General features: G+C 43.0%; 1 protein-coding gene across 1 annotated transcript in view; it reads right to left on the bottom strand.

The window, feature by feature from the left end:
- The window catches only part of SMCHD1 (structural maintenance of chromosomes flexible hinge domain containing 1), a 71,215-nt gene extending 50,186 nt beyond the window's left edge, over nucleotides 1-21,029 (bottom strand). The window contains exons 1-5 of the mRNA XM_072329843.1: nucleotides 20,648-21,029; nucleotides 4,342-4,417; nucleotides 3,739-3,900; nucleotides 542-624; nucleotides 306-436 (exon numbers count right to left, since the gene is read on the bottom strand). Of these exons, the coding sequence (XP_072185944.1) occupies nucleotides 306-436; nucleotides 542-624; nucleotides 3,739-3,900; nucleotides 4,342-4,417; nucleotides 20,648-20,824 (629 nt within the window). The 5' untranslated portion in view covers nucleotides 20,825-21,029. The remainder of the gene's footprint in view (nucleotides 1-305; nucleotides 437-541; nucleotides 625-3,738; nucleotides 3,901-4,341; nucleotides 4,418-20,647) is intronic.
- Between the last annotated feature and the right edge of the window lie 266 nt (nucleotides 21,030-21,295).

Here is a 21,295-nt window from a genome sequence, read left to right as displayed (position 1 = left end):
TTCAGGTTTCATTCTGCATTACACTGTATACAGTTAAGTCAAAAAAAACCCAACACAACAAAAACCCAAACCAAAACCCTGCATTCATTATTCCTCTGGGAAGTCAGTAGAGAAAAATATTCTCACAATATCACAGAATTAGCAGAAGTTTCTCAATTTTCTACTTGCAGGAAATACATATCCACTGTTATGTAATCATAGAATGACAGATTTCAGCTAAGTGTTGGTACAGAGATACGTCTTAGAATGATTTTCTACAAACACTTGCTATTTTCCAGTTGTAAACATGATTAAAACTTTCTAACCTCTCAAAGTCACCTTGTCTTGTAAACTTGGACAATCTATATACTGCCCAGTTGTTAAGCTGCTTAGAAGTCATTCCTCTTCCATTATCAATCACAACAACAGCTGGTTTTCCATTGGAATCATCAAATAACTGTTTGGAGGAAAAAGAAATACAAAGAACAAGAAGCAGCTTGGATAATATCACAAAAAAAAAAAAGGGGGAACTACACCTGAAAAATGAATATTTCTGACTTACCAACTTAATCTGTATGCTTCGAATATCTGTATTTTGAGATGTAGCTGACAGAGAATTGTCAATCAACTCAGCAAGGGCAAATGCTGAAGAAATGAAAGAAAAAAAAAATCACCCCATTAAAATCCTGTTCTTAAAACATAACTCTTCAAAAACAGAAGCCTGCTTTCAATAGTTTATTCTGGGCTATTAGAATAATACATTCATTCTGTGTTGGATTTATGTGGCAAGGTGCTGACTATAGCAGAGGGGGAGGGTGCACTGCATGGGTGGGCTCTTTGAGAAGAGCCGCCCAGAAGGATGATAGCCAAGAAGGTTCAACAAGGTCAAGTGCAAAATCCTGCACCTGGGTTGGGGTAATTCCAAACATCAGTACAGACTGGGGGACGAATGGATTGAAAACAGCCCTATGGAGAAGGACTTGGGAGTACTGGTGGATGAGAAACTGGAAATGAACTAGTAATGTGCGCTTTCAAAACAGAAAGCCAATCACACGCTAGGCTACATCAAAAAGAGCATGGCCAGCCAGTTAAGAAAGGTGTTTCTCCCTCTCTACTTTGCCCCTGTAAGAATCCTCTTGGAGTACTGTGTTGAGCTCTAGGAACACAAGAAAGATGTGGAGCTGTTGATAGAGGAGGGAAGCAAAAAATGACAGCAGGTGTGGAGCAATTCTGCCATGATGATATGCTGGGAGAGTGGGGTTTTTTGTTTGTTTTTTGCTTTTTTTTAGCCTAAATAAGGCTCTGGGGAGCCATTATAGGGGACTTTCAATACATAAAGGGAACTACTTATCCTCTCCTGTAGATATATTTTCTTCCTCAAATATTTCTGGAACAAATTAATCAGATAAAGACGCTATGATATTCTACATTCAAACCATACTGTAAAATGGGATGTTGTTATACACCTTGATATTTTCTTCTATTATTCAGATACCTTCCAACAGTGGCCTTTTTTTTTTTTTAACAGTATTACAATGATTTTTCATGCTGTCCTTTTGAAGTTCACCAACCAATACCAATGGATATGGTATTTGTAAAAATTTCACTTATTTTCTAAATGATGCAAAGATTGGCAGAATCTCTGTAGCACAGAAGTGATCATAATGTGAAGCGACAGAACTGGAAAGTGTCTTTTACAGTGAACAGAGAGGAAATGGGAAACAAATCAACTGTGCCAGTAACCAAAGGAAAACTAGACATGTGCCATGTATTATCCCTCATGATTTCATAGCAGCATTTTGAGTCTTGTTGAGATAAGCAGTAACATTTTCCTAGTAAGGCAGGCATTTCAGCGGAGAGAACTGGTAGCAACAAAATACATGACTGCTTATATAAAGTGCAGTACTGAATTATTCTTCATTCTTAAAGAATTTATGAGATTTAACAGTTCCTTCTGTGAAAACGAGTGCAGTTGACTGTAGTACTGATTGTAGTACTGTTTATTCAAGTGAGAACAGAATGAGTTGGACTGCCTGCTCATTTGAATCTTGTTAAATTCTACAAATGGGAGAAGTGAGGACAGTATTTTCTACCTGTAACTTTTGGAAGGTACACATTCATCTAAGTGCTTTTCTCACATTTAAGTAACTAAATCAACACATACATAAAAAAAAAAAAAAAAAAAACACAAAATTTCACAAAATAAGCAATTAAGTGGGTGGGCTCAAAGCTAGAAAATATTGTGAATACTAAACATTTACATGGTTTAGAAGGTAACTGGACACACCTACAGAAAAGAATAGTCTACAGGCATGAACGCAGAAGTCCCTCAATCCCTTCTGTTATATCTCTGTCTTTCTGTTTTCATACTAAATCCCGGCTATCTGACACCAGCTGCTGCTAGGAACAAAATGAACTAGGCAGACACTGAACCAAAACGAAGTATTTTGGGGAGCTAGATGGAAGGTAGTAAATGCAGGGGAGGAAAAAAGGGAAGGGGCCAAAAAAGTAGTATTTAAAAACACAGCTGGTGTTTCCAGACACTGATGAGATTCCTCTGAAAAAGAAATAGCTGTGGTAACAGTTTTGTGCTTAAGTCTTGATGTTCATGTGTTTTTTTGAGCACGCTGGACCTAAATCACAAAATCTCAGAATCCTTGGAGTTGGAAGGGACCTTTAAAGGTGATCTAGTCCAACTCTCCTGAATACAAAGGGACATTTACAGCTAGATCAGGTTGTCCAGGGCCTGATCCAACCTTGCCTTGAAAGACTCCAGAGATGGGGCATCAACCACATCTCTGGGTAAACTGTTCCAGTGCTTCACCATCCACACTGTAAAAGACTTTTTCCTTACATCTAACCTAAATTACTCCTTTTTGAGCCTGAAATAAGAGTGAACCCTCCTGGACTTTCATTTTCTGCTTGAGGTACCTGTAGAAGTCTTTCTTGTTCTTTCTGGCATCCCTAGCCCAGTTTATATCAAATTGGGCCTTGGCTTTCCTGACCCCAACTTGACATAGCCTAGCAGCTTCCTCAGACTCTTCCCACAGCACCTGTCCCTGGTTCCACTACCTATGCATGCTCTTCTTACCCTTCAGTTTGACCAGCAGGCCTTGGTTCAGCTACACCAGTCTTTTGCTTTCTTTTCCTGATTTGGTACACTCAGAGATGGAGAGCTCTTGAGCCCTGAGGAAAGTCTCCTTAATGATCTGCCATCTCTGCTCTGTACCCTTGCCCATAAGGAAAGTTTCCCAGGGTCTTTTGTTGACTCTTCAGCTCCCTGAAGAGCTGGAATGTAGCTTTCCTTAAGTTTAGCTTCCTAGTTTTACTCTTCACCTGTCTCATTCTCCCTCCAGAGCATAAACTTACATAATTTAAAAAGTAAATGCAGCTACAGACAAAATTTTTAGGGAAACCATATATATATACATATATATATATTTTTTTTACAATAAAGTAATAGAAAATGCTTCAAGTTAGATATTTAATATATGAGTTAGATCAAAACTAAAGAATATATAATTTAAGTAATACTTGTCCTCGTTAACAGCTAAGTCCTGTAGAACCACAGATGGAACAGTAGAAAAAAATTCTATGCTAGCTTTTATCAAAACTAGTCATCAAATTCAAACATAAGTTCTGTTTTAAATACAAGAGACAGAGCTTGATGATAACAATTGCATTGTTCTTACCCACCATATTCATCATTAATTACCCAACAAACATCATTAATGCAATATTATTTTGGCAAATACTTACGCAAAGGATTTTGCCCTTCACTAGCGTAGTATTCATACATGCCACTTTTGACAAGTGTATCATAGTGGGGCAGGAAGTCAATTCTCTCCTTCGTTGCTGAAAGCAGGGTTTGGTCAGCTGACTGTAGTAGATACAGAGTAACTCCATCCTGAACAAGTTCTTCTGCAATGAAGACAAAATATAAAGTGTGTTGGAGACTGTTCACTGTACTATTCAGTTTATCTAAAACAGTACAAATCTAGCCACAGATAAGCTCTGTGTTCACTTAAGTAATGACAACTCAGCCTTCTGGCAAAAGGGATGATTAAAAAACGTTTGAGTATTTCCAAGCTAAATAATGCAAGTTTCCTTTGCTATTTATGAGCCTTTTTTTTTCTTTCCCTCCAATTATTTATAGAATTCATAATGGAAGTAGAAAATTCCCCCTATACAGCTTTCATTGCACTAACTGGCACTTGCTAAAAACTTTCTGTGAAAGTCAATTTTGTAAAATTCTTGGCAAATTATTTCACAGTTTTTATTTCCAGTTAATTATTGCATACAATTGTATAGTCACCATGTGGCCTTTACAATCAATATAAAAGACGTATCTAAGATACTTACTGAAGTTGTCTTCTGTAATTTCTTTCCTGTTTGTTGTGGTGATAACAAAGTTTTCATCCAAAGATATGCCAAATGCCTACAAAATTGGAGGGAATTCAGTTACGATCAGCTACTCCACCAAAGATTCAGATAAATGGAAATAACAATGGTCTTTCTACTAACTTTGCCAGAAAATTATTAAAAAGTGTTCTGACATTTTTTCCATATTAACTCAGAAGTACAACACGCTTTTATTCCATAATTCACTTCCTCAACTTAGCTAAAGTTCTTTCCTTTCTTATCTACTTAACGTAACATTCTAGGGACCAAACAGAATTATTAAAGAGGAAGAACAAGACTGTACAATTCTACTTCAAACTAACTAAAACAGCAATACTAAATATCTAGATGACCCATATTTAAATGCACACTTAAGGCATTAAATCAAATGTTTATTATACTCAGTTACATATGATAATACTGTTTGCTAATTTTATCACACATGAAAATCTGAGATTGCTTTCAGGAAACTTTATCATTAAAACACTCCAATATATTCTTCTAAAGCTAACTAATTTACTACTCCACCTCTGAAAAATGGCAGAAATTTTAGTTTCAAGTAAGGATTCTTCCCTGAGCCTGAATGAACCCATTGTCACCTGGCTACTTCAACGTTCAGACAGTAGTGAAGCTCACCAACTGGGAAGCATTGCTAAGGACTCAACCATCGATAGAGGTCTGGATAGGGCCTTCACCCTCTGGAAGTAAATGCTATTTGCTGTAATGGAAAAATACCTCTTCAAAGAAGATCTGATGCCTGAGTTAAAGAAATGGGCTATTACAGAAAAAAGGCATCCATTATTTGAGAGAATCTGTCATGGTTACATAACCCCATGACAATCCATATCAAGACCGTGATCATGAGAGTCAGGTAACCCACCAAGCATGTGGCAGAAATTCACTACAGCTGCACCAGAACAGGACACCACTACTTTGGCAAGAATGTATGACAGAGGGCAAAGAAGACTCCTTTGATTTGAACCGATAATTAGATTTGATGACTTTGAGCAACATTTAACCCCTCTACAAGCTTGTATTTCAGCCATTTCAAAAGTAACTGAAAGACTGGATAGGATGGAGTGAAAATGGGAAGATATTACAGAGGAACTGTCTATCCTGCTTCATCGTGATGAACCTGTGGTAGCATCAGAGACAGACACCTGATAAGGATCAGGGTTATCCAAGCAGCCCACTGAAGGGGCTGATCAAACTGATTTTCCCCCTACCTGCATCATCCAGTATCTCAGCTATTAAAAGAAGACAACCTCCTGCCTGAGCAAGTGACAACAGTAAGACTATATCACATGTTGCCTTGTGGCATTGCCAACATGACCATGGAGAAGATATGAAGAAGTGGCATAAAAAACCCACTTCTGCACTTTCAGCGTGGGCAAAAGAATTACAAGACAGATCAACCATCACCAAGTTGGACTCCTCTAAGAAGGTGACAGCTCAAGTTGCTGCAGGACACAACAAGTTGCTGTAAGGACCACGGTCATGACTCAGAGGAGGGAACAACAGAGGTAACAATTAGAGAAGCCCTGCCTTCAAATGGGGCTGGGAAGCAGGGGGGAAGGGATAACAGAGTGTATTGGACTGTGTGGATTCATTAATGTGGTACATTAGAACCACAGAAATATGACATACTGGTAGACAGTGGTGTGTAGTGCAGTGAACTCTAATGGCCTAAAGTCACAAAGAGACTGAATTCGTATTTCTGGAGTGACTGTGGGTTCCAAAGAGTCCACTGTGTTGGAGGCCAAAATAAGCCTCACTAGTAAAGACTGACAAAAGCACCCAATTGTGACAGGCCCAGGGTCTCCATGCATAATTGGTATCAATTACCTCAGAAGGGGGCATTTTAAGGACCCCAAGGGGAATCCGTGTGTCTTTGGAAGAGCTGGTATATACAGAGAAGATGTTAAGCAGTTGTCTGTTTTGCCTGTCCTGTCTGAACATTCATCTGTTGTGGGGTTGCTGCAAGTAAAAGAGCAACAGATATCGACTGCTACAAAAATGGTGCACAGACAGCAGTACTGCACTAACAGGGAATCTTTGCTCACCATACGTAAGCTGAGAGTCAGCAAAACTCACTCACCTTTTAACAGCCCCATACGGCCAGTGCATAAAGCCAGTGGAGAACAGAGGCTGACAGTAGACTATCATGGCCTGAATGAAGTCACAACCCCCACAGAGTGCTACTATGCCGGACATGTTAGAACTCCAGTATGAACTGGAGTCAAGAGTAGCCAAGTGGTGTTCCACCACTGACATTGCTAACACCTTCTTTTCCATTCCTTTGACCACAGAATGCTGGTCACAGTTTCCCTTCACCTGGAGGGGCATTCAGTATACCTGGAACCATTTGATGCAGGGGTGGAAGCATGCCTCAATCATTTGCCTTGGGTTGATCCAAACTGAACTGGGACAGGGCAGTGCTCCTGAGCACCTTCAGTACACGGATGACATTGTTGTGCAGGGCGATACAGCAGAGGAAGTTTTCAAGTAAGGAGAGAGAATAATCCAAATTCTTCTGCATGCTGGTTTTGCTATTAAGCAAAACAAAGTGAAAGGACCTGTCCAGGAGATCCATTTCCTAGGTATAAGTGGCAAGATGAATGTTGTCACACCCCAATGGATGCAGTCAACAAAATCACTGCTATGTCTCTGCCCTCCAATAAGAAAAAGACACAATCTTTTTCTGGGCATAGTGGGCTTTTGGAGAATGCATGTTCCAAGCTACAGCCTCGTTGTAAGCCCCCTTTGTCAGGTGAAATGAAAAGAAATATGCCCCATTCATTGATGGATTGTGTCATACTGTGGGGAAGCATCACAGATGGAAAGCTGCAGTGAGGAGCCCTAAACGATGAGTTGCAGTGGCCAATGATGGAAAAGGAGAATCAAGCCAATTTGCAGAGGTAAAGGCTGTGCAGCTGGCTTTGGATGTTGCTGAATGGGAGAGGTGGTCAATGCTTCATCTTTATACTGACTCATGAATGGTGGCAAATGCTTCATGGGGGCAGTTACAGCAGTGGGAACAAAACAACTAGCAACAGAGGGGTAAACCTATTTGGGCTACTGAACACTGCTGTCTGAACAAAGAATATGGTTGTAAAGGTGCGCCATGGGGATGCCTGTGTGCCCAAGAGTCAGGCTACTGAAGAACAGCAAAATAACCATCAGGTAGATCGAGCTGCCAGAATTGAAATGGCTCAAACAGACTTGGACTGGCAACACAAAGGTGAATTATTTCTAACTTGGTGGGCCCGGGAGACCTTGGGACATCGAGGAAGAGATGCAACATATAAGTTGGCTAGAGACTGAGGGGTGGACCTAACTATTGATGCTACTTTTCAGGTCATGACTGTGATGCACGTGCCACAGTTAAACAAACCAAAAGGATGAAACCTCTCTGGGGAAAGGTTGATGGCAAAAATATAAATACGGAGAGGCATAGCAGGTTGATTATATCACCTTGCCATGAACCTGCAATAGTAAGCATTATCTGCTTATCAAGGTAATAAAGGCAACCACTGGATGGTTTGAAACATACGCAGTACCCCATGCTACCACCTGAAACACCATACTGGGTCTTGAGAAACAAGTCCTGTGGCAACACGGCACTCTAGAAAGAACTGAATCAGGTAACAGGACTCATTTCAGAAATTCTCTTGTAAATGCTTGGGTATTGCGTGGATTTATCACATCCCCTATTGTGCACCAGCTCCTGGTAAAAATGATCAATACAATGGGTTGTTAAAACCTATGTTGAAAGCAATGGGTAGCAGAACATTTATACATTGGGATAAGCATTTGGCAGAAGCCACTTGGTGGGTCAATACTCAAGAAGCTATCAATGGAGATGGTCCTGCCCAGTCCAGCTCCGTGCATACTGTACAGGGAGATAAGGTCCCTGTAGTACATGTAAAGAGCATATAGGGAAAAGCAGTTTGGGTCCTTCCAGCCTCTGGAAAGGCCAGATCTCTCTGTGGAACTGTTTTTGCTCAGGGACCTGGGTCCACTTGCTCAGTAATGCAGAAAAACTGGAATGTTCAATGTGTACCACAAGGGAATTTGCTGTAGTGCAGTCAATATTTCCATGTGTGTATATATATATGTGTGTGTGTGTGTATATCTATATATATATCTGAGTGTGTATGTTTAATGCATGTTAATTATTTTTTGTTTATATATATTAAGCATGATGTAGTGATGTGGCATAAGGGGTGGAATGTCATGGTTTTATGATTATGTTATTGCTATTCCACACTATAACATCATGTAGCACACTTAGCGTTAAAGAGTTAACGCTACTTCAGACTGAACAACTAAAACAGCAATACTAAATATCCAGATGGCCCATATTCGACTGCACTCTGTCATGGTTTTGTGCTGTTGCTGTCAATATTCTACATCATGACATCATGTGCAGTATGAATCATTAACTGAGGGTACAAATAGTGGTAAACTGTTTTGGTGGTATAAGAAAGTGTAGTTACAGAAGTGTAACAGAGGGTATGCGGAAGTGTAACAGAGGGTATGCGGAAGTGTAACAGAGGGTATGCGGAAGTGTAACAGAGGGTATGCGGAAGTGTGGAAGGTTCATGCTCCAGATCTGTGGAATGGCAGCATCCCGAGTACTCAGCTCTTGGAGGAAACTACATATCCCAGGGGACGACGCGGCCAGAGACGAATCACCAGAGGAGGAGGACACATATATAATCTCACTCCCAGGCTGGAACGTCCTTCTTTTCGCTCTATCGCTTTGGAGCGCTCCATCCCTGCCGTCTCCCTCTATCAGCAACATTCCAGCCTGTCGCCTAGAGATCACAGTAGGCCCCCCGGTTCTCAGGGACTCTTTTTCTCTCTTTCTCTTTCTCTGTCTTGTTTGATTTAGTAGTTGTAGTTATATTGTATCATATTGTGTCATCTTGTATTCCAATATTATTCGTATTTAGTAAAATAAGTTCTTTCCTTAGATTGCTGCCATTGTTTTTGTTCATTTCCCTCCTTCCAGGGGCAGCAGCCTCTATCACGGGTAAATCTAGATAACCCGATTACACACTCTTAAGGTATTAAACCAAATGCTTATAATACTCAGTTACACATGAAAATATTCTTCTCCAGTTTTACCACATGTGAAAATCTGAGATTGCTCTTAGAAAATTATTTACCATTAAAACACTCTGGTATTTGGCTCTATAGTCTCCAACTTGTGACTATACTTCTGTTGTTCTGGACTTTAAATTATGTTTTCCACAAGTTTCTACATACATGGCTCTACATGCCCTAATCTCTGCACCTTGGCATTAATCTCTCTATAAAAATAAGATATCAAGTATCTGTATTTTTTTCTGCCTTCCCAAATCTTTGAGAATAAAGTTCTGGTGAAAGCCAACTCTGTTCTTGTTTAATTCTATCAACCTCCAAATACTGTGGTCGCAATACCAATACGTGCTTTCTTTTCTCTTACCTTCATTTTTCTCTGAAGTTCTTGCATTACATGTGGCAACTTACCATCACCATTTCCTACTGCTCTTTTTTTCTATCCTCAGTGCCCAAACTGCTGCTTAAAGTTTCACCACATAGGTTTGCTTTCCATCTTCCATTTACATTCTCTCTAGTTGTTAATGATGTGATTAAAAATATAGTTAGCATCCATCAACAACATTACCAAAAAACTTCAGCGCGGTCCTTGGGCAAAGTGCCCTGATGTCTACACTAAACCGTGTAAAAGACTGCAATGAACAGACTAGAAAAATAAATACAGTAGTTTACTGGGAGCCATTTATAATACCTGCTGAGCAACAAATAATAACTATATCTGGAGATGTTTCAGTACATACGGCAGAGGGCTACAAAGATGATCAGTGTGGGAGAAGGTCATGAACTGCCTGAATCAGCCACTGCCCATATCAGATGGCTCTCAAAACAATGAGAACACTAGCACTTAAAACACCCAAAAGAGCACATGGTGCTTCTGCTCTAACAAAATGGGGAACAAAAAGAAAAGACACACCAGGAGCAACAGAAGATATGTACAACAGGAGACGTGGCCGAAGCTCATGTGAAAATGATCTGAAAATGCTAAAATTTTTTGCTGGTGAGTATCTATATTGGTTGCCCTGAAAGTAATGCCTGATATTTATTTCCAAGGAAAGTACAACATATACAAAGAGCACAATAACACTTTTTGATGCAGGCAATTCTCAGCTGCAAAACACTACTCATCAGCATTGGCATCACCGTAAGCTGTCTATTTTCATCAGCAACAAACAAGAATTTGCCTGCCATGCTATAAGAAGCTGGAACAATTTTTGGCTCCAAGCTTATTCAGTGGCACTCATCTGAGACATAACCTGAACAACAAGCCTTGAGGGAGCACAGTAGTAAGAGGAACATATGTGGCTGGGTGACCAGAAGAAACCATCTTTTGCTGTTGCTCCATGGCTCCATTGCCTGTTCAAGCTGACTTATGGGGGTTCTCTTGGAGGAGAAGACCACTACAAGTCAACATGCATATCTAGGAGCTTAACTTTGCACCATCAACTGCCAATTACCCAACAGAAAGGTCACATACTATGAACATGCTCTTGCCTTGACAAACAAAACATTAATGTCCCTAACAACTAAGAAAAGCCCTGATGAACCAAACAGAAGTGCCCCCGACAATCAAATGCTGTCCCTGGCAACCAACAGGACACTATGAAAAAACCCCAGAGTGCCCAGGTAGAGCAGGGTACCCCCTCCAGTGAACTGAGCCAAGCAGGTCAATGAGACGTCACCAAACGACTTGTTGCTTTACTATGGACCAATGAGACATCGCTGGATCCCTGGTGGTGACCATCCCCGTTTTGTGAACTACTCGCTAGGATTCCTCTCTTACTATTGCTAATTTCAACATCTTTCCTGCATTCCTTAGTTGCTTAGAATTTGTAATAAATTATCAGAGAGCATCTGGCCTCATTTGTTACCCCAATCTTCATCAGGGTATATATATATCAAACCACCTTCTCCAATTATAAGAGCGAAACGCATGCTTGTAAAAAATCTGTACCAACGGAAGTGACCCACTGCTTCACAGTTGCTATGATGGTATCACTGCTGGGTAAATGTTGCCCACACAGTCCATCTTTCATTAGTCTGAAGAGATGGAAGTCAGAAGGCACCAAATCCGGACAACAAAGTGAGTGTGGCAGGACAGTCAAGACTGGCAATGTGCTCCACATTCTTCAGACTGGTATGGAGCCTGGCTTTATCAAGCCGCAAAAGAAAGGTTGTCTTCTTCTGTGAGCTGACGCTGGAAGTTTGAGCATTCAGCTTAGCCAGCATCACAATGCAGCAGTCAAGAGGTGACGGCTTGTCTGGTTTATAGGAAATCCAGAAGGATCATCTCCTTTCCTATCCCAAAAGACAGTGCACATCACTTTACCCCCCAAAAGCTATATACTGAACCAGCAATGATACAATCCATACACACTTCCATGTCAGACATCATTCTGTCAGACTGCCCCTCTGCTGCCAGCTGTCACACAGCAACAGCTTGGAACAGGTTGGTGGGAAGGGTCAATCTACTGCCATACCACCAACATCATAAAATAGGAGGCATTACCTCTGGATCAGCCCTTGTACTTTAACCACATACTTTATTTAGTTATTCTTTGTGTCACTGTAGAGACCACACCATGATTAATGTATTTATAAAGTTGGATAAGACTTCTTGACTTTGTGCTTTTCTGATGCAACTCAACCACATCCATTAAACACCAGGTAAACCAGCTGGTTACTGTCAGTACTGTTAGGGTGCTTAGCCATTTTCAGGCAATCCACAGAGCACCCATGTCAGAGCAGGGAATTTCTCCTGTCTACCCTCCCAGCCTCACAGGGCTGTGGCCTGTACCAGAGCAGAAGAAAACCAATAAGGAACATGGATAAGCAGCAGAGAGAAAGACTTGTGAATGCAGCCCCAACCTTCTAGAGCATTTAACATGCAGTTACGGGTTTTGCCTCTGTATTTACTGTTAGCTCTGGAAATGATGTTAAACAATGAAATGTTTAACTGTGCGTACAGCATCATATCTTGGAGTAACATGGATAGACTTGAAGTGGTCACAGAAGGAGAAACAGCAGACTACAGATACACAATCACTGATCTGCCTGTAGCAGTTTTATCTAGTGCTGGAAGAAGTATAAAATACTCAGTGTCTTTTCAAACTGTTTCACTAAAGAGCAGCTCAGCAAGAAGTGACCTGGGGGTGTTCGTGTCTGCAGCTCAGCATGAGCAGCAGTGTGCCCAGCAGCCAAAAAGGTGAAATACATTATAGGGTGTGTCAAGTACAGCACATCCAGCTGGTCAGAAGAGGTAATTCTCCTGCTGTGTTTAGCGTTGGTGTGGTCTCACCTTGAATACTGCGTGCAGTTCTGGGCCTCAGAATAAGATGGATTATAAAGTCCTTGTGAAATTACCCAAAGGAGGGCAACGGAACAGGGCTGGGAGGCATGTTCTGACAGAAGGCCAATGATATTGGGCTGTCTTGTCTAGAGTGCTCTCAACAGCTTCCCATGGAGGAGAGGAAGAGGGAAGTGCTGGGCTCTGCTCCTGAGAAATAATGGCAGGAGGGGGAATGGCACAGAACCACCAGGAAAGGGTCAGAATGGGCAATGGGAATTGTTTCTTTACCCCCAGGGGATTCAGACCCTGAAGAAGCTCCCTATAGAGATTCCTAAGGAGGTGGTTGGCACCCCATGCCAGTTAGTGTTCAAGGCACTTTGACAACGTACTTAATAACATGCTTTAACTTCTGGTTAGCCCAACTCTATGCATACACAGACATAAAACAGCAAACCAGAGAGTACAGTATCTTTACAGAAGATATTTAACCCCTTGCAACCCACAGTTTTCCATCTCAATCTGTTGTTTCTGATAAGTAATTTCAACATCTTTAAAATGTTCTCTCTCCTCCTATGGTAAAATCTGTCAGAATGCAGATACATTTATCAGTTAGTTATCTTGCTTTGTTCCACATTAAAAAGAATTATCAGTCCAAACTGAAAGAAATCTGTTAAATCAACAAGTGGATGAAACTACAAAAGATTTTATTGTCAAATCACAGATTTTCAAAGCAACAAATATTTTTCAGTACTACCTACTGGATACTGAGATATTCATATTGCGCCTTCCAATTACTCTTATGACTGAAAAATACTTAGGTAATTCATAGCAAGATATAAAAAGCTGTAGAAACTAAGATCGCGATGGAAGTAATTGGGAACAACCATATACAATAGCTCCAAAGAGTGCTAATCAGATAAATACTTCCACTCTGCTGTTGGTTCACTCAGTTGACAATAGTCTGCTAAGGATCTGTTGCGCAGATGGATCTAGTGCTTAGCACTCATGGCAGAAGAGCATGTATAATAACCCCGTTAAGGCAAGCTCATCTGGATATGATTAATGTCACAACAAAAATAAAGAACATCTTTTGATACCACCAGTCTCTACAAAATCACATGCATTTGAAACCGATGGAAATTACTTGTAAGCATTTCTCAGAGAGCTGTACATTACAGAGGAATATCCAGTAGCCACTGTGCAGACAGTAACTACAGGCAATCTACTTGCAGAAAACAGTAGCAAATGTTATTGCTCTGAAACATTCTCCAACCGTTCTTTACTGACAAACACCTTAATCCAAAGATTAAATTCAACAAGATTAAACAGGAGAACTTGGTGTGTCTTGGCCTCTGTACCACTTCTAAATTTCTCTACTTCCAGAAGTTCAATTGACACAAACTTTTACAAGAAGATGGTCTGACAGAAACATTAAGTATCTCACATTTTATTACTGAATTTTATTATAACTTTTTATGCAATGTCTTCAGTTAAAACATTATCAAAATTATACTGAGGGGAAAAAAAAGGCAGAAGGTAACACCATGTCAGTAGATCTCTATAGAAACTACACATGTAGATCTAAGAAATCTTGTCCAGAAGAGGGAATTTACCTACGAATCTTTTCAAGCTTTGTAGGATCTAAGCTTAGAGCTCTAAAGTTTATTCAAAGAACATGCTGTCATTAGTAGATTTGTTCAGTGTCTGTAAACACATAAGAACTTATACTGAAAATCCACAAGACATTCTGTCTAAAACCAAAATCACAAATACTGAAGAACGCAGATGTCAACTAAATTTTGTCACTGACTCTGCACAACTACTGCCATGAAAACACCATTGTATGGCAGCACTTGTTAGAGATAACAAGCAAGAAGTAGGAAGCCATTCTTCAAAAGCGAAAGTGCTTGTGAGCACCCAAGAAGCTTCTGGATAACTAATGCTCAAGGAACGAAGATGCTATGCATCCGACTATCACCACTGTTCAAATCTGAGCAGGAACTTAAAAACCACATACCCTTACAAATCAGTCAACGCGCACATTTAATTATACAGTACATTTAATAACACAGTTATGAAAATTGTGTCCTCTTCCACTGAAAAGTCATCACAAATAATGTAATTAAACATTACCTATTAGGCAATGGCAAGCAAGCAGTCACAAAAAATATTACACTTCTTTCTTGAGTTCTCCATACTACAACTGTGTTTCTGCCCTGTATTTGCTTTCATTGAATGTCCTTTTTGCCTCCCAGCATACTGATACACTGGAATTTGTCTTAGTTAACTGGGAAAAGGTAGAATGGAAGGATACTTATAAGAAGCTCAAGAAAAGACCTAACAAAAATTCAAAACAAAATAACTTTGCTTTATTTGGATGACTGAATTGTAATATTTCCTTAAATTACAGATATTTACCTTCTATGCACATATATATTTCTTCAAACCATATGATGACAGCAGCAATGAAGTGTCAAAAGAATTAAAGATGCAATTATAAATTTCTTCCATTCATAAATGTCTTCCATTCTAAGCACTAATACTAAATCCACTACCAATAACTTGCTTCTCATACTTCATTTCATCAACCCTTTAGTGTGTTGCAAAACTTCTATGGAGTTTTCAATGCAGGTTTCTCTGCTTAAAAAAACAGAGCGACCTTGAAAAGAACCTGGAAGGATCCCTACTGGCTCAGCATCAAAACAAGGTGCTCCAATTTGTAACCAGCCATTTGAGCCAGAGAACTTTAGCTGCAAAGAGAGATACACAACAACCAACCACTTCAACACAGGTAAGTATCTTCCTATGATAGACTCTAAGAATTCGTTGAGTTGGAAGGGACCTTTAAAGGTCATAAAGTCCAACTCCCCTGCAATGAACAAGGACACCACAGTTAGATCAGGTTGCCCATAGTCTGGTCCAGCCTTGCCCTGAAAGACTCCAGGGACGTGGCACCAACCACATCTCTGGATAACCTACTCCAATGCCTCAACAGCCTGATCGTTAAAAAACTTCTTTCTTATATCTAACCTAAATTACTCCTCTTTGAGCTTGAAACCATTTCCCCTGGTCTATCAACACAGACCCTGCTAAAATGTCCCCTTCATTCCTGTAGCTCCCCTTTAGATATTCACAGGGCCCTATCAGGTCACTTCAGAGACTTTTATTCTCCAGGCTGAACAGCCCCATCTCTCTCAGCCTATTCTTTTAAGAGAGGTGTTCCTTCCCTTGCATCATTTTTGTGGCCCTTCTCTGGATGCACTCCAACAGGTCCATGACTCTCCTGAACTGAGGACGTCACATCTGGATGCAGTGCTCTGCCTGAGGCCTCACTAGCAGAGTAGAGGGGCAGGATCACCTCCCTCACATGCTGGCCACACTTCTTTTGATGCAGTCTAAGATACAGTTGGCCTTCTGGGCTGCGAGGGCATACTGTTGACTCATGCCCAGCCTTTCACCCACTAGTACCAACAGGTCTTTCTCAGCAGGACTGTGCTTGATCCTTTCATCCCCACCTTGTAATGGTAGCGGATGTTGCCTTGACCCAGGTGCAGGACTGTGCATTTGGACTTGTTGAACCTCATGAGGTTCACCTGAGCCCACTACTCAAGCTTGTCAAGGACCCTGTGGATGACAGCCCATCCCTCTGGTGTCTCAACTGCACCCCACAGCTCAGTGTGATCACTGATGAATATATTAAAGAGTATTGGTTCCAGCACCAAACCCTGGAAGACACCACTCATCACTGATTTCCATCCAGATATCGTGCCATTGACCACCACTCTCTGGACTCAATTCTGCAGCCAGTTCTTCATCCACTGAACAGACCACTCATCAAATCCACATCTCTCCAATTTGAAGAAAAGGATGTCTTGGGGTGGGGTACCATGTCCAAGGCCTTACTGAAGTCCAGACAGGTGACACTGGTGGCTCTTCCCTTGTCCAAGAATGCAGAGAACCATCACAGAAAGCCACTAGGTTGGTCAAGCTGGATTTGCTCTTGGTGAAGCCATGCTGGTTCTCCCATTATCTCCTCCTTGTCTTCCACATGCCTCAGCCTAGATTCCAGGAGGATCTGCTCTGTCACTTTTTGTAGCACAGATGTAACACTGACAGGTTGGTAGTTCCCAGAGTCATCCTTTTTGCCCTTCTTAAAAATGGATGCAATGTTGCCTTTTTTCCAGTCACCAGGGACTTCAACTGATTGCCATGACTTCAAATATCACTGAGAGTGGCTTGGTGACTACACCAGCAATTACCTCAGGATTCTGGGATGCATCTCAATGGAACCCGTAGACTTGTGGATGTTCAGGTTCCTCAGGCGGTTACAGACTTGATCTATCTTACAGCGCGAACGATGCTGCTTCCTCTATTCCCTCCTACCAAACTGAACATTTGAAGGTTATGCAGTGAGCAGTTATCAGAGAAACCGAGGCAAGAAAGTACCTCAGCTTTATCCTTCTATTGTTAGTAGCTTGCCTGTTTCACTCATTAGGGAGGGGTGAACCCTCCTGGACTTTCCTTTTCCAGTTGAGGTACCTGTAAAGGCCTTTCTTGTTCTTTTCGGTATTCCTTGCCAAGCTTACTTCAAGCTGGGCCTTGGCTTTCCTGACTCCATTCCTCTAAATGTCAGGATAAACAGTGGAGAAGAGTTTTAACAAAAAGACGTGAAAGTGTACAAGCAACACTGGTGCACAAAGAACTGAAATTTCCTATTCAGTTCACTTATCTCAAACTTCTGCTGTTGCGAGGACTGAAATTATATGGAATTGCTCCACAGATACTCTACAGTACTGAACTGGAGTGTCAAGCTTACATTTTAAATTTAAATTAAGGTGATTTTATTTAGGATCACTGGAAGAAGAATAATGAAGATTACACACACACATATATATATATACACACACATACACACACACACACACACATATATATATAAAAATCCATTTCTCAGTGGCTGACTGTCCTGTCTAAACCATCAGTTACTTAGCTACAGAATTTGGGATCAAAGATGGCAATCAGATTTAATACCCTTTTCAATATTTACCTTCTCCTTTAACTCCCAAGTGACCCAGTATTAATTTCCTCATGCCATATCAAGATTTTCCCAGCAGAATTAGCTCCAACGGCTTAGCATACATACATCTTTGCCAGACACTACCATCCTCATGGCCAATCTGCAGACACATGCCCACCCTTGCTGCAACCATGACAGCACAGCAACTCAGTCTCATAACAAACCACAAATGAAAGTAAACCTACAGACAAGCCTGCACTGTACCTGAGCCACCAGAAAGGATAAACGTAGGAATGAACATTGCTAGATATGCTGCATAGGACTGATCTTGCACTCATATGATCTCTCATCCTGCCCCTGTACTCAGCATTGGTGAGGCCTCACCTCAAGTACTGTGTCCAGTTTTGGGCATCTCAGCACAGGAAAGACATGGAAGTGCTGGAGCAGGTCCAGAGAAGGGCAACGAGGCTCGTGAAGGGCTTGGAGAATCAGCCCTATGAGGAGAGGCTAAGGAAGCTGGGGCTGTTTAGTCTGTGGAAGAGGAGGCTGAAGGGAGACCTTATTGCGCTCCTCCAGTACCTGAAAGGTTCTTACAGTGAGAGTGGGGCAGGTCTCTTCTCACTAGTGACATGTGACAGGACGAGGGGAAATGGCCTCAAGTTGCGCCAGGGCCAGTTTAAGTTGGATATTAGGAAGAACTTTACAGAAAGGGTGGTTAGGTACTGGAATGGGCTCCCCAGGGAGGTGGTTGAGTCACTGTCCCTGGATGTGTTTAAGAGCCATTTGGATGTGGTGCTCAGGGATATGATTTAGCAGAGGGTTTTTAGAGATAGGGTACTGGTTAGGCTGCGGTTGGACTTGATGATCTTCAAGGTCTTTTCCAACCTGGATAATTCTATGATTCTATGATTCTAATAGCTTTAGTTGGAATAAAGCAAATATGACATTCCTTTTCTTATCTGAACAATTTAAAGCTCACTTATCAAAAGGATGTCTCTTCTTGAACTTTCATTACCTCCCTGATAAGTCTGCAGTACCATGAAATGGGGAAAGCCCGTCTAAATCACAGGAATCAAGTCACCATCTTCCTCATGGAAGCATTCAGTCGTTACTTTCAAGGTGCCAGAAATTCTACACTTTTGAGTAGTACATCTGGAAAAAAACAACGTGCAAAACTGCCAGAGGCACTCAGATGCCAGAACGCTCTTCCAAAAGCCTAACAAGAGAGCCTGCCCACTGCCAGCGTGCCAGACATCATACGTCAGTCTTCCTGGACACATCTAATCTGGCAGCTTCATCTATATCAGTATTTAATGGCTCCATCAAATAATCCACCCATACACACTGAGGTACATCCAAAGTTAGACGCCCCACAAGGTGCACAATGAAAGCTCTGAGGTATAAAAGGGTCACCACAGAGAAATTAGCTGCAAAGGAGGCAGCTCAGACTCAATTCCCAGAGACACTGCTACAGAAGCCCTTTCCCAAAGGCAACAACCATGCACAGATATTTAAAAGCATCAGCTTTGCTATCCTGAAGAATGAGCATCTCAAAACAAGACTTACTACTAGAGCCACACAAGAAGAGGCAGGTGTGGGAAGGACACTGAGCGCCCACAGCTCCAGTCACAGCAAAGTGCTGCCCAGATACAGGATAAACCAAGCAGCTTTCTTCAGAAATATACAGCCTAAAGAACAATGTGCCAGTTGTGCTGCATAAAGGAACTAAACTTGAGTATTTCAGTAGAGCAAATTAGTGTAAAATTTACAGCCAATGCTTCTGTTTGCTTCACAATGTAAAAGACTGTCCAACAAGTTTATGGCATGTACAGAAGTCACTCCAAAAATAATACCTCCTATTTATTTCCATGGAAACTACAACAGACACAAAGAACACGATAACACTATTTGAGAAGATACAGCATATTTTCAGCTACAAACCACTGCTCTTCAACACAGTCACCACCATTCGCGATGCATTTTCATTAGCGATGACTAAAAGCCTGCATGCCGTGCTGGCAGATATCTGCACCACTGGAGGTGATCTACTGTCACTGCTGCCACTGATAAAATGCGCTGCCCACTGCCTCCCTGTGCTCACAGCCACCGGCTGCTGTCTACGTTCAGCAAGTGTCAACGAATGCCAGTGGCTGCCATTTTTTCCCCACACAGAGGAATTCAGCATCACACCTTTGCATCCTTTTACGTAAGGTGCCGCCCTGTCAGTCTGCCCCTCTGCTGACATCTGTCACTCGGCAACAACGTGAAACAAGATACTGGTGGGAAGGTTTAACCTCTACTGCCAATACCTCCAACATCGTCGAACGGGAGGCATTACTTTCGGAGCAGCCACGATAACACTCGGTGAAGAGCACGACGACAGAAAACGGGCAGCAGCCGCTGCCGGAACTGCGAACCCAACGCGCGGACACTGATCTCCACCAAGGCAGAGCCGGAAGGCAGAGCGAGCCGCCGCTTCGCATCAGGAAACAGGGCGGAACGCAGCGGGACAAGGCAGAGCCCCGTGCAGGCAGCAGGCGGCGCTCGCCGCCGCCACCTTGGACAGCAGAACGCGCCACGCTCCCAACCGCCGCGGCGCTCGGCTCTGCCGCCCTACGGTTCCCCGCGCGGGGGCGCTGTCGTGCGGTCGCCGCCGCCGCCGCCGCCACCCAGCGGCAAGGCCGCTCCTCTGCTCGACGCCGGGCGGAGCGGGCCGGGAGGCTGCCCGCGGGGCCGCGGCACAGGCTCCCTCCCCGGCTTCTCCTCGGCCCCTTCCCGTGGCGATAACGGCGACTGGCGGGGCGACGCGTTACGATGCGTTCCGTTAGCACCCTCTTCCCCCCCCCGCCGCCCCGCACCTGGCACACGGCGCCGCGGAAGCCGCGGTAGTTGTTCTTGCCGTAGCTGAGCACTTTCTCGTCCGGATCCGCCCGCTCAAGGCGCCGGTCGAAGATAAAGACGGTGCGATCACCTCCTCCGCGGGGAGACAACTGCGTCGCCTTGCGGGCTCCGCGGCTGCCGCCCGCCGCTGCCATGTTGGGAAGGCGAGGAGACGGGAAAACGTCCGGCAGCGATGGCGGCAACGGCGGCGTTTGGCGCCTACCCGCGAGCTCCCCCGTCTGGCGCCGCGCTGCTGCCGGGCGGAAGAAGACAAAGAGCCGGAAGGGGGCGGAGCGCGCGGCTCCACTGAGCGCGGCTGCCGAGAACCGAAACCGCGTCTCAGCGCCGCGACCTCGGAACGACACCGCGCTGCGCCACTTCCGAGGCGGGGGGGGAAGGCGAAGGGCCGGAACCGCCCCCTGGGCGTGCATGCGCCGTGGTGCCGGCACCGCGTGCCGTTTGCCTCGCCCGCCTTTGAGGCGCCGGGAGCCGCCGCCACCTTCTATGTGGAGGGCTCAGCAACCCGCGGCCGACGACATCACTCAGGCTCAAGCAAAGGGCTCACCTTCCTTAGCATGAACAGGCAAGCCCTTTGACGGCCCCCAAGATGTGGCAGCTGTAGCTTG

The sequence above is a fragment of the Excalfactoria chinensis genome, chromosome 2 (genome assembly GCF_039878825.1).
Source record: "Excalfactoria chinensis isolate bCotChi1 chromosome 2, bCotChi1.hap2, whole genome shotgun sequence".
NCBI lineage: Eukaryota > Metazoa > Chordata > Aves > Galliformes > Phasianidae > Excalfactoria > Excalfactoria chinensis.
Note: the sequence above shows the minus strand (reverse complement) of the source record. Positions and strands in the feature narration are given on the sequence as shown.